Genomic DNA, 12,803 nt, shown 5'->3' with positions numbered 1-12,803 from the left:
GGGACTGGGAGAACTGAGGGTGTTGCAGCAACAAAGGCTATGGCTGTATATAACTAGCCAACCGCTGCTTGAAATCTGAAAGCCTATCTTCGACACAAACACCGTTCCATGTCTCTCCCTGGGCCGAGTGAGAGAGCACAGGCATGCCGACTTGTTCAATGGCAAAGCTGGCTGATATTGACCCCCACATTGCACCATTCTCCACATTCTCCATGACTGAGCTAGACTTGCCGCGCAGCACGCCAACCGCAAGGCCACCTAGGAAGCTGTTGCCTCCGCCCGTAGGGTCAGCGACCTTCTCTGCCGACTGGTGGTATGCAGGCATCCATTTGCGCTGCCCTTTGCGTGCTATCAAGCAGCCGTCTTTTCCGCACCGCACCACAACTGCTCCCTTCCCGTCTGGCCCGATGCCACTATCCAACCACTGACTGGTCAAGTCCTCAATTGTTCGGTAGTCGACTTGATCTAGGCCATCTGTGTTTTTGCCAAAGAAGCCGCCAAGCTCACCATGATTAGGGCTAATGATGTCAATGTACTTGAGTGCTTTTAGACAGTTATCGAACTCATCGGTTGTACACAGATCAGGCACAGGCTCCCAAATGAAGATTGGACGACGCGCCTCAGCCGACTTGTCTTGTTGCTTGCGTAGTGCGAGGATGTTTTCCACCAGGTCAATGCAGCGTAAGGGTGAACAGATCAAGTGGAAGGACTTGGACCAAAGCAATGGCGTGCCTTGAAGCGCCTGATGGTCTAGACGCAGCTTGGGCGTCAGGTATCGGAAAGCTGCACATGTTGGTCAAGATTGCAAATACACTAACGTGGGTTGCACGCACCTCGGTGCTCGTTGCCACCCACATAGCCATTCCATCCACGCGTAGTCAGCCGGTCAGGCGTTTCTCGCATTAGCACCCCAGTGTCCCACTGCGCAATATAGTCGCGTAGTTGGTGAGGAAAGTCTGATCCGCAATCTACAATCCAGCCCACGCTTCGTGACTGGGGCGGGGGAGAGAAGATGCGTGCACCTAGTGCGGAGTATGTTCCTGCTCCTCCGACAATGTCCTTGACCGGGGGTTTTGGTGGGGGGAATTCAATCTCATCTTGGACCATTTAGTGTACTGCCGCGTCCGCATCGAGTATCCAGAGCATACCGATGATGAACATGCCTAGGGTGCAAAAGTCTATATTGCTGCCATGGTCGGCCATTTTGGAGGCTACGAAGTCGGCTAAGGTGATGTGTAAGTAATAAGTATGTCAGTAGTCAGTAGTCAGTAGACCACTGACCACTGACGTGCAGTCGGCCGCCCGACTACGCTTGGCTGCAGACGGCTAGCGCAACGTGGGCAGCCGTGGCCATGCGCCCATGCGCCCTGGACAGGTCGACCTTGGATCTTCAATTGCGCCGTCGTGTAATCTTTTGCTCAATAGCTCTGCTCACCAGGATCCAGGCTCGACTGCCATCTCCCCATAGCCAATCGTCGTCTTCCACACGCTCGAAGCGTTCCCCGAGCTGCAGGGCGCCGTGACCTGCCCTCCTTCCCCGAGCCTGAAGCTAGCCCAAGCAAACGCTCCTGCCTGCCATACAAACGCTCCACCGCGCCTTCCCCGCATGGCCAACAACATGAATAATCTGACGACACTGATCAAGCGGTGAGTTGCTGCCAAACTTTCTTCCCTCAGGCCCCACAGCTCTGTGTCTACACAGCGCTGCCCCTCCCATCATACCATACCACCAGCCAGGTCCTCCCCGCCCTGCCCTGCCCTACAACTACTTCAGAAAATGGCCGATGGCCCTAATCAGTCACACGTCCTGGGCCGTCCTGGGCAGATTCGTATCGAAGCAGACAATGTGCTGACTTCCATGATCCTCAGGCTTGAAGCCGCTACCTCACGTCTCGAAGACATTGCCAGTTCAGCCCTCCCAGCCGGCAGCGATGGACTTGGCAGCTTCAATGGAGCCTCGACAAGTGCCACTCCTGGCGCCACACAATCAAATACCAATGCAAGCACCCCCAAGCTAGTGGCCGAGGCGGCGTTGCCCCCAGCAATTGAGGCCTTCGATGAGCTGGTCAACTCGGAGCTCAAGAACTGGCTGGAGTTGAGTGGAAAGTTGGGTTCCGTCATCGAGGGCCAGTCCAAGGCAGTCGAAGGTGCTTTCGCTGCCGAGCGTCAGTTCCTCTTCATCGCCAACAAGGCCAAGAAGCCCGACGACCGCACCCTGATGGAGCTTCTGAAGGACCTCCAGGCAAACATGGAGAAGACGGATGAGTTCAGACAGAGCAACCGAGAACCCTCTCTCAAGGACCCGCTCTCTATGGTTGCCGACGGTGTGGGATCTCTTGGTTGGGTTACCATTGGCCAGGGCGGAGGCATGAAGCCCCATGAGCACATCAACGAGCTGGTTGGCGGAGCTCAGATGTACGGCAATAAGGTGCTTAAGGAGTATCGCGACAAGTACGGCTTTCCCCTCAATCTTGGTTTGGCACGTAGCTGACATATGCAGACCCGAGGGTGAAGTCCATGTCAAGTGGGTTCAAGCTTACTACAAGTTGTTTAAAGCCCTCGCCGAATACGCAAAGAAGCACCACACCACCGGTGTAGCCTGGAACAGCAATGGCATCGACGCCAAGGAAGCTGCAAAGCAAATCTCTGGCGGATCCAGCATACCCGCTCCTCCAGCAGGAGGCGTCCCACCACCTCCCCCACCACCAGGCCCACCACCACCACCTGGTGCCGCGCCCCCAGCTAAGAAGGCTGCACCTGATATGAATGCTGTTTTTGGTGAGCTCAACAAGGGCTCAGACGTAACAAAGGGACTTCGCAAGGTTGACCAGAGCCAAATGACACATAAGAACCCGTCATTGCGAGCAAGCGCGCCAGTCCCTTCACGTAGCGATAGTACCGGCAGTCTGAGGAGTAAGAGCCCTGCACCACCCAAGGCAAAGAAACCGGAAAGCATGCGGACGAAGAAGCCCCCAAAGAAGGAGCTGGACGGAAACAAGTGGATAATAGTATGTTTTACCCAAGTGACGCATCGTCTGGATGCTAACATTTTGCCAGGACAATTTTGACTCGCCGAGCGAAATGATTGAAATTGATGCCGAGATCAACCACTCCATCCTCATTTCCCGTTGCAAGAACACGACTATCCGCATCAACGGCAAGGCCAATGCCCTCTCCCTCGACAACTCGTCACGCACATCTCTCATCATCGACTCCATGGTCAGCTCAGTCGATGTGATCAAGTGCCCCAACTTTGCCCTCCAAGTCATTGGGACCCTGCCTACTATTCTGCTCGACCAGGTCGACGGCGCCACCATATACCTCTCCAAGGACTCATTAGCAACTGAGGTTTTTACCAGCAAGTGCAGCAGCGTCAACATCAACCTGCCAACCGAAGATGACTATGTAGAAAACCCGCTACCAGAACAGATCCGGAGCTATGTTCAGGATGGCAAGCTTGTCAGTGAGATTGTCGAGCATGCGGGTTAGGGAGCCGGCTAGACATTGAGCTGTATTGGACAAGATTTGGATATAGGTCTTGGTGATTTAGTGTGAACTGGACACGTTGGGTGGTGGGGGTTTTCTCTTTGGGGGAAAATTACGCCCTCGTGTTGCTGTAGCATACAAAACTCATTCATAGAACCTATCCTCATGCTGCCATGATGTGTGTGTATGATCTGTTCCGGGTCTAGTGTCTTGCCTGTGATACCAATTTGATTGCTTTGTCCTCGACACATAATAGAGTAAAAAGGGCTTCATTCATTGCTGTCTATAACGGAAAAGAATTGCTGCAACTATTCTCAATCTACGGACTAAGCTCAAAAGAAGAACTATGATAAAAGAGTCGTAAGAAAGTAAAGATGAAAAAAAAACAGCCGAAATGACAAAGGAAGCAAGGTGGGTATCAAATGTCCGACTGATATATTGACCATGTAATCGTGAAAGAGAAATGAAAAAAGGTGGTGAAGAAGAAGAAGAAGAAAAAAAAGATATATACGCGTGGTAAGTCGCAAGAAAGCTCAAAAGAAGACGCTTGATACTTTGAAGCCGAAAAAAAAGAATCCCGTGCGTGCTCGAGAAGGAAAAAACAAAGGTCGTCGCAAAAGATTCATTTCCAAGTGCTCAAGTTTATTCGCCGTTGGCACATAAAAGACACTTCCATTCCATTCCTCTTCCTCGTTCCCTCGTCACGCCAAAGTCGACAGTTTTTGGCTGCCCCCCCAAAAAAAGGGAAGAAGGAAGACCTGTCGTGTTTCAACTGCAACCTCCACCCACCTCGGAACGTTTGTCACCCGAGAAGAAAACAAAACGTTTTAGGAACCCGTCCGCCTCACCGTCCCTCAAAGAAAAAACCGTTAAAGTTTTGGGGGACAGAAAATTAGTCGATACACGTTTCCGCCGAGTATCATCTTGGCGGTATACATGTTTGAACAATCTCCGTTCTTCTTTCTCTGGGGATAGTATCTGATTGAAAATGTCATTTTCTTTACCATCCCCCAGCAGGTTCAATGCGACGCGTCTGGGTTTGGAAGTAGCCGTCAAAGACGCTGAGTTCGGGCTTGCGGGGCGCAGGTGCAACAGGTGCAGAAACCGTATTCTCCGAGATGTCGACGAGGGTGGCGGTTGAGGTGCCGTTGTTGAGACCGAGGGAGGCAGCGGTTTGGCCGCTGAAGCCGCCGCCGTCTAAGCTTCGGCGTCGGCCGCCTGTGACTTTGCCGCTGTTTAGACTGGCAAGGACGTAGCTCATTTTGATTCGCTCTTTTGGTCGGGGCAGGATCATCTTCTCGATGATGCTGAGCCACTCCGCTTCTGCTTTAAGTTGCCTCTGCTTTCTACCAGATCCAATGAGTCCTGTTCGGAGACTCGAAGTAGTGGTTGCGTGTAAACGGTTCCTCCAGCTTGCTACTCGGTCAAGGTGTGCGTGGAAAGACGTGTCTTGCGTTGAAGCTGCTCTGTGCTGTGCGAAACCCGACAGTGATTGACCGTGCGCTACGGTCATCATCGACAGAAACACGCATCCAAGTGAGAAGACGTCTGCCATCCTCTTTCCACGCGAGTGTGTGTGGATGGCTTCTGGTGCGGCATAAACATACGACTGGTCCTGCATGATTGTGTTCAGCTGGTCAATTCGTAGTGTCTCGGCCATTGTTGGACTGAACGCGTCAACGCTCTGACCAATGTCGAAAGGCGCAAAAAAGACACGCGCTCCATCAATCAAGATTTTGCGTGGTCGAATGTTGCGATGGCAGATGGACTGTGAATGCAGATATTCAAGTGCAGACGATAAATCCTGCATCCAGTCCACAAGCAACTTGGAACGGCCCGGGTCGCTGCCAGGCAGCGCTAAGAAGTCGTCCAGACTGTACTGTGCCTTTTCCGTCAAGATACCCACATGGTTTGGCTGGGCATAGGAACAAAGCAGCTTGGCAATGTTCTTGTGTTCAAACTGTCTGAAACGGAGGATCTGCTCCAGTAGTGCGACTTTCTGAGCTGGACGAGCGGTGACAAACCGCTTTCGAACCAAAACACGGTCGTCGTTGCCGAGCATCCGAATACGGTCCACACTCTTTTCAGAGTTGCGCGATGATCGGAGAAGACTCAGGTGCTGCAGCGGAAGCGTTTCCCTGGTAGTGAAGTCCACGTGACCTCCATTCAATGGTAGTTCCTTGGACGTAGCGCGCCATTGCTCCTCGACAACTTTGTGTGCGTTTGCTACGATACCTTGGAGGCGTTCCTCGGGGAATGGCAAGCTTTCATCTCTCAGGTCGAAGAAGGAAGCCTGTCGCCACGATGCCACGTCGTCGCATACATACAAAAGTATCGCAAGCCTGGGGTTTGACAGGGTCCACTGCCAAATCTTCTTTACCAGGCCGGCATCCCAGCCTTGCTTTCGGACAAGCTCGTAAAACCATCCAGACAATGACTGGCCCTGAGATGACAGGATAGATGTATTGATAAACCCATTTACCAAGGGCACTAGCGGGGGAGGTGGAGGGAGAGGTTGGCGATATGGATTAGGCGAGCCGGGGTAATCGCCGTTTCTGAACGATTCTCCGTTTGCCGATGGAGGCGGAGACAATGGTGCAAATCCAGCTACCGCATTTATGATTCGTATTGGTTGGGGGGCGAGAGGCGTTGTGGAACGACTGTACTGGGGAGTGCGGTCTGGGCTGCTTTTGGGCGACGAGGAATCTGTAGATTTATTCGAGTATGTAGAAGCCGGGCTGGTCATCACATTGGACCATGGGTTGTTGTTCATTTTTGTGGGCGTGGTGCTCCGACTAGTGCAAGATGAAACAGACGATGTCGCTGGAGACGAAGCATCGCGACTGTTGTACCATGACTGGTCATTTTGGAGGTTGACCATGGATATGGTATGCTGCAGACCATGCTGAGGCTTGGGGTACTCCATCGCAGGCGTGCGCCATGGAGAGTTTGAAGCGTGCTGCATGGCTGCAGTGTTTGGATATGACGGAGTTGGGCAAGTGACGGGGGGAGCCAAGTGGTGGGCTATAGCAGAGTGGGCGGATGTGGATATAGCCGGGGGGTTAACAGCGAGGGTCAAGTCAAGCGTGTCGAGACTGCAAAAGAATGCAGAATCAAAAGCAAATAGCAAGAAGCAGCACGAGAGAGTGAGGAATGCGAGAGGCTGGACTGAAGAGAAGTTCGGGACCAGGAGCCCTTGTCCACGGAAGAAGTACAGCGGCAGCCTTCGGGCAGCGTCAGTCTGGTCGGACGCGGACAGGGCACAGTAAGGCTGCCCTCAGCGTCGGGCTAGAGGCTTTTGATGTGCTGGCAGACAAGCAGCGCGTGTTTCCTAACGTATTAGTGGAGGGCGACAATATATGGCCTTCTTCGGTGGGTGTATGTGTTGGGCGACTGCAGGCTGGGCACGAGCGCAACCCATGAGGGTTAGCAGTATGCAGGCGAACGTGGCCGCCTCAGAGTCGCCTTCGAGGACAAAGGCATTGGATATGCATATGTTCGCGCGCAGGCGTTGCCGTATGGTGCCAGATCACCCGGCATCTTGACATGTAAGTAGATGGATGCATGCGATCCGTTCCGAAGCCAGCAGAGGCTGCCGGCCGCGTGCCTGGGTGCTGGCCATGACGATTGCGGGCACAATTTGTGTAGGAGCTTGTGCACGACACAGACACAGATGGACGGCAGACGGGACGCAAGGGCAGTGCCGTCGCTGTGGGGATTTAAGCCGACACGTTGCTGGTGTGGTGGATGTGTGTGGCGCGTAAGAATGGGTGCAGACGACACAAGCTTCCGAGTCACGCGGCTCACCGGTACTTCTGGGCGGTGGCCGGCAGGGAAGAACGTATCTCCGTGTGTGGCTTCGGCATGACGTCCCTCGACATCTCACCCTGCATCCGTGGCTGGTGGCAGGTGGCTGGTAGTGGAGACGGACCGTTGGTGGTGAGTGAGCGTATACTATACACTACACTACACACTCGCACTCTCATACATACGCCCTGGCGATACGCCTGCGAGAGCCACTGACGGCCCACATTGACAGCGGGCGTTCCCCCCCGTGTCAAGTTTGGGCTCGTACAAGCTTCGAGATGACGGCCAGGGGGGGGGGTGCACAAAGCCCTGCTGAGGCTCAAAAGATGCCTGAGGTCGGCTCAGGACCCTCTTCAGCGGCCCCCGGCTGAAACCACAGGCCCGGGAGAGGTGGCACGGCGGACGCTCATTGGTGCGGAGAGCGGAGTCACGTGAGCTCCTAGCGCAGTTCTGAAGCGCCCCTAGTTTGAGCACCGTTGCCCAGCTCCAGACCTCAACACCAATTGTCTCAAGGAGTCCAGTATCATCATGCTGCCTATATTCCCATCCGCAAACTGCTCGACCTCCGAGCTCAAGCCCTGCTGGCTGGCCCCAGATCGGGCCCCATAATGCTAATTCCGGCTCATTCCCTATTGCCGTCACTTCCTCGCATGGAAATCTTGGTGCCACCCGTCACAGCTTCAAGCACATGTCGTCTCAACTCCCTTATGCGAGCTTCAGCAGGGCTCGGTGTTGCTTTGCGAGTCTGGCGCCCGAGCTAGTCACGCCATTACTAACACCACGTCCACCCGATCCACACGCGCATGCGTTTTCCGCACCGCGTTTCTTCATGCTGTGACTGCCGCTTCGCCCTTCCCTTCTTCTAATCTGATTGCTAATGACACTACCGATGCCCGTTTCCTTTGCTCGGTGAGAAACTTTTGCGCCCTCATTCTTCTCTTCACTTCCACTCTTTTTTTTTCAGCACCAACGCTGCTGGGCAGCCAGCCATATTAACACTACCGACTTTAATACTCACCGTCGACTAATACATCTCCATTATGTTCTTCACACGCGCCCTGGTTGGCACTTTGCTTGCTGCTGGACACGCAACTGCTTTCAAGGGTCGTCAGGTGAACGCTCTTCTTCAGCCGGGTCTGGATATGGAGGAGGTACTTCGACGGGACGCAGGGCGCATGGCCACCCTTACTCGACGACAAGACGCAAACCCTGCCGACACTGCACCACTCGCCTCATTAACACCGTCGACTGGTGATGCATCGAATGTGAACTTGGCTCAATGGGAGGAGCAGACAAGGACGGCATGCATGAGGACCCTAAGCAACCTCAACGGCCAAGCATCAAACCCAAGTGGAATCGCCGTCTGCTACAACCTACCCTTCCTCGACAACACGACTGGTGTCTTCCAGGCCGAACTCCGAATGTACAATGTCTCGGCTCCTATTGATCCATGGGTTGGCGTCACTGCCGCCGATGTGAGCATGACTCTATCCTACCTTGGCGCAACCGTACAGAACATGCAAGGCAACTTTGCGAAGCGAGAGGTTGTCGCGTCAATCAGTGAAGGCAAGCTGGTTGAGAGGCAGGACATCAACGGCATGACACAGTTGAAGGTTCTTATGTATGTTGGAAGGATCAACGAGAACCTCATGGGCTCAGCCATGACCCAGTAAGTGACAACGCTTTGTTGTCGTGATACGTCTTCTAACCATATCACAGAGAATCGCTACAGCCTCTTCTCGTTCCCCAGATTGATCTCGCCGCCAAGAACCCTGTTACTGGTCGGGATGTCGAGACTACGCTTTCATCTCAAGAAGCGTCATTCGTCAACGGTATCTTTTCTCGCGCCGGCACCGCCCCTACCAACGCCGATCCTCAAGCGGCCGCATCAGCATCTGCTGCCGTCGCCTCTGCTGCGCCATTTGTCGTCCCCGGAACCGCCTTGGCCTTCTTCCCCATCGGCCTCGTCGTCACTTCAGTCTGGGCCTTCTTCTTTTTCCTTGCCGTCGGCTTCGGAACATACGGCCGTATCCAATACCGCGATCAATACAGGAGGCGTGTAAGAGCTGAGTTGGCTCGTGGTGTCCGTACCATTTAATCCAACCTACTCATCTCTCTCTTCCCTCCACAAACTCCCTCAACCTTTTCCTAAATTGAAAATTTCGTTATATTTTTTCATGTTTAAACTCCAAAGTTCTTATCCCCTAGGAATAAAAAAAAGAGGTTTAAACTACTATGAAGATTACGTTCGCTTGGATACCCCTTCCACTTTATACATATTTGTACATAATTTTGGTTAGGGCGTGTGTGTGTGTGGTGTAGCGGGCCGTTTATCTCTCTCATCCCTACTAATCACTCCTATTCCTCCTACACCTCCCCCCTCCACTTTTCCTTTCTCGATATCTCCCTATCCTGGCGATGAGAGTTTCTTCCCCCTTCCCCCACTGTTAGCAGCGCAGAACACAAGTTCGAGAAAGAAAAAAGAAAACATTATATAAGAAAGAGAGAGATATTTCCAAAACATTTCAAACAATTCAATGTATTTGATCAATTCGTCGCCCCTTTTGCTCACTTGATGTTTTTCCTTGTGTAACTTCAAGTCCACTGGTCTGCCAAAGCAGGGGTCTACACTGCGAGCCCTTGGCCGGTGCTTCCGCAGTACACACCCAAGCAGCAGATTACGCGCTCGTGCGCCCTTTTTGTCTCTTTGTGGAGATTGCAAGGGGTGTGTCGGGAATCTGATCGACCTATACCATGTCTCCCTCCGCTCATCTTACTCGGACACTGGAGTAACCGTAGGGCTAATTACAACGACTTTGATACGTCTCTCGCAGCCGCTGACTACTACACTTCATATCCTCGAAGATATCTCTTCCCCCGCACTACCTTTGTACTACGATGCGCACGAGTCGACCGTACAGCGGGGTAAGTCCATAATAGTAGTGGTAGGGAAAGAAAAAGGTGAATGCAGATGTCACACAGACGAACCAGAAGCGTCATGCGCACACGCTATCTCTCCGTTTGCGCACCCTCGGCGTGAACAAACGGGCTTCACTTACTCGATGGGCTCTACCTAGCGCAATGAGCGGCATCGGGCTCACGTGTGTGTGTGTGTGTGTAAACGGACGGCGTCGTCACTTCTCACCGCTGCGTCTACCTCTGACATAAAACTCTATTACTTTGTCGCTCAATCTGGTAACTGAGTACCTTGCATACATTCGAATATCCTTCTTCATACATACTACGACTTCACCTTTGCGAATTATGCTTCTAACAGGCTTGATCGCGCTACTCCTTGCGACCATCGTTGCTGCGACTGCGATCGAGCAGCGCGGTACTACCAACTGCGATGTTTGCATTCAGCTCTTCAACTTTTGTGTCGAGGTGAGATAGTGATGTCCCCGTCCCCCATCCTCTCGTCGAGAAGAGAGAAAGAAAAAGAAGAAAGGCTAACGACACATTGGGAGATAGAACGGACATACACCGGGTCAGGAGGGTTGCAAGAAGACGTGTGCGCAGCATGTGTGTCATTTGTTTCGGCACGAGGGGAATGAGGTATGTTTCTGTTCTCTTGTCTCGCTATGGAGGGTGTTGCTGACATGTGATGGGTAGTGCAAGGACTGCGGGGAGATGTTCAGTGCTTGTGCTGGGAAGCCTCGGTATTGAGTCTAGAGGACTTGTAGGAAAAGGATTGGGTTGAGGCCTATTGGAGTATGATGGGGATCATGGAATAGAATCCTGGATGGATGGGAAGATGTAAGGGGATAAGGTAGTAAGGAAGAGGCATTTGGTGGTACACCATGACTCAACATCACGACTTAGTCTTCGGCTATGAAAATACTGTTTGGCGGGGGATTCACACCATACAGCACTACAAATTGCCCTTGATTTCTACCCACTCCCCCTTCTCAACCCTCTCACACATCTCCTTGAGCGTCTTGGCTGCCCACTCAAAGTCCTGCATCTCGAGGTACACCTGCGCGCTCAGTCGTGACCACCAAGATCCCGCATACCAGTACACCATGATGAATGTGTCGTACTCTTCGCTACTCAGCTTCTTCATCCAATCCCTCACCTTGATACCCACGTCATCCTTGTCGATACCACTATTCGCCGCGGTATGGAATACTTTGTCCAGCGAGATAGGTAGCCGGACGTTGGACAAGCAGCACTGGCCCATGGTACCCGTGCTGTTCTCGAGCACTTCCGTTCCAAGAACAGACGCTACGTGCTTTCCAGCCGCCTGCGCAAGTGTATGACAGTATTTGCGGATCATAGCCTCGCCGCCGATGGTTTCTCGCCATTCCAACGCCTTGGGGATGCACAGGTATGGACTCGAATCAATGGTCCCTACGTACTCGAAGTTTGCAATGAAGGCCGGCTTTTCAAGTTTCACAGATGCGGATTGCTCAGATGTGTTTTGCTCTGCGCCTGGCTTGGTAAACGAGGGTTTGGGGAACGGCGAGACGAATTGTGCGCCCTTAGGCAAGAAGCCGTGAGAAGTGGGCAGAGTGCTGCGGATCATGGCTTGGTTCCTGTGTGCGACGTGGAAGATTGCGCAGCCACGGGGGACATGAAGCCATCTTGTTTCTCACATCAGCCTATGCGTGAGAGCGGGACATGAAGAACTCACTTGTGGCAGTTGCTCACGAAAAAATCAGGATCCAGGGCACCCAGATCAATCTCAACATGTCCGACACCGTGCGCTCCATCGATGCAACTCAATACACCCAGCTCTTTACTCTTGGCTGTTAAGCGTTCGAATGGTAGACGCACACCAGGCATGCTGACTACAGTATCGAAGATTGCTATCTTGACTTTTCCACCCTTAGCTTCAACCTCTTTAACTTTCTTTTCGTATTCCGCAACGAGCCAGTCGTCCTCGACGGGAAAGGTGTACTCCACCTTGACAGACTGGGCGGGCGTATTCTCAGTGATGTAAGCCACTGTCTTCTCACAAGCCCCGTAAATGGTACTGAACATGAGAATGTGGTCGCCTGGGGTAAAAGTCAAATTACGCAAAACGGTGTTTACACCTGTCGTAGCGTTGGGAACAAAGACTAGAGTGGAAGAGGGTGTGTTGAGAAGCTTGCCCATGGCTTCTCGTGCTTCATCTAGATACCGAGGATAGTCGTAGACGATGAATTGGTCGGGTCGGGCCTCAGAAGCATCTTGGAAGGCGCGGAACCTGTCCTGTACAGTACGCGGGTATGTGCCAAAGGAGCCTGAGATTTGTTAAAGGGATGTCGCGATCGATGGAGCTTTAACATGAGATGGCTTGATATACCATGATTCAAGTTCAGGAATCCTCTGTCGAAGAGAAACGCCTCGTCTCGGAGCTCCTTTCCAAACCAAAGGCCATCCTTCGTCTTAGTGTCGGGAACACCGTACTTTGCGTTTGACGTCATGATAGGGAGAAGTCTTTGTAGCAAAGGATACTACTTGTGATATTGGAAGACCTTCCGGGCCTCAACTATATATCCAAATGACGGTGAGTCAATCATATGATG

The 12,803-nt window shown here is 52.7% G+C and overlaps 7 protein-coding genes across 7 annotated transcripts; 3 read left to right on the top strand and 4 right to left on the bottom strand.

Annotated features, from left to right (window-relative positions):
- Nucleotides 1-37: 37 nt before the first annotated feature.
- Nucleotides 38-1,203, bottom strand: COCVIDRAFT_110275 (hypothetical protein; the record flags this gene model as incomplete). Its single annotated transcript, XM_014696955.1, has 3 exons — nt 38-783; nt 834-1,097; nt 1,149-1,203. 3 exons carry the CDS (start codon nt 1,201-1,203, stop codon nt 38-40), a joined length of 1,065 nt encoding a protein of 354 aa, XP_014552441.1.
- Nucleotides 1,204-1,777: 574 nt separating this feature from the next.
- On the top strand, nt 1,778-3,489 carry COCVIDRAFT_30173 (hypothetical protein; the record flags this gene model as incomplete). Its single annotated transcript, XM_014696954.1, has 3 exons — nt 1,778-2,451; nt 2,501-3,008; nt 3,058-3,489. 3 exons carry the CDS (start codon nt 1,778-1,780, stop codon nt 3,487-3,489), a joined length of 1,614 nt encoding a protein of 537 aa, XP_014552440.1.
- Nucleotides 3,490-4,486: 997 nt separating this feature from the next.
- Nucleotides 4,487-6,451, bottom strand: COCVIDRAFT_19480 (hypothetical protein; the record flags this gene model as incomplete). The annotated part of the gene is made up of 1 exon (XM_014696937.1): nt 4,487-6,451. The coding sequence occupies one exon, from the start codon at nt 6,449-6,451 to the stop codon at nt 4,487-4,489; it is 1,965 nt and encodes a 654-aa protein (XP_014552423.1).
- A 564-nt stretch (nt 6,452-7,015) lies between these two features.
- COCVIDRAFT_110311 (hypothetical protein) lies at nt 7,016-7,360 on the bottom strand (the record flags this gene model as incomplete). Its single annotated transcript, XM_014696953.1, has 1 exon — nt 7,016-7,360. A coding segment is annotated over one exon (345 nt), but the record flags the coding sequence as incomplete, so codon positions are not given.
- A 973-nt stretch (nt 7,361-8,333) lies between these two features.
- On the top strand, nt 8,334-9,391 carry COCVIDRAFT_110268 (hypothetical protein; the record flags this gene model as incomplete). Its single annotated transcript, XM_014696952.1, has 2 exons — nt 8,334-8,962; nt 9,013-9,391. The coding sequence occupies 2 exons, from the start codon at nt 8,334-8,336 to the stop codon at nt 9,389-9,391; spliced, it is 1,008 nt and encodes a 335-aa protein (XP_014552438.1).
- Nucleotides 9,392-10,557: 1,166 nt separating this feature from the next.
- Nucleotides 10,558-10,905, top strand: COCVIDRAFT_110282 (hypothetical protein; the record flags this gene model as incomplete). Its single annotated transcript, XM_014696951.1, has 2 exons — nt 10,558-10,677; nt 10,765-10,905. 2 exons carry the CDS (start codon nt 10,558-10,560, stop codon nt 10,903-10,905), a joined length of 261 nt encoding a protein of 86 aa, XP_014552437.1.
- A 259-nt stretch (nt 10,906-11,164) lies between these two features.
- COCVIDRAFT_110246 (hypothetical protein) lies at nt 11,165-12,701 on the bottom strand (the record flags this gene model as incomplete). Its single annotated transcript, XM_014696950.1, has 3 exons — nt 11,165-11,876; nt 11,927-12,518; nt 12,581-12,701. The coding sequence occupies 3 exons, from the start codon at nt 12,699-12,701 to the stop codon at nt 11,165-11,167; spliced, it is 1,425 nt and encodes a 474-aa protein (XP_014552436.1).
- Nucleotides 12,702-12,803: the final 102 nt, after the last annotated feature.

Source organism: Bipolaris victoriae, assembly GCF_000527765.1.
Source record: "Bipolaris victoriae FI3 unplaced genomic scaffold scaffold_109, whole genome shotgun sequence".
Taxonomy (NCBI): Eukaryota; Fungi; Ascomycota; class Dothideomycetes; order Pleosporales; family Pleosporaceae; genus Bipolaris; species Bipolaris victoriae.
This window is presented reverse-complemented; position numbering and strand designations above follow the sequence as displayed.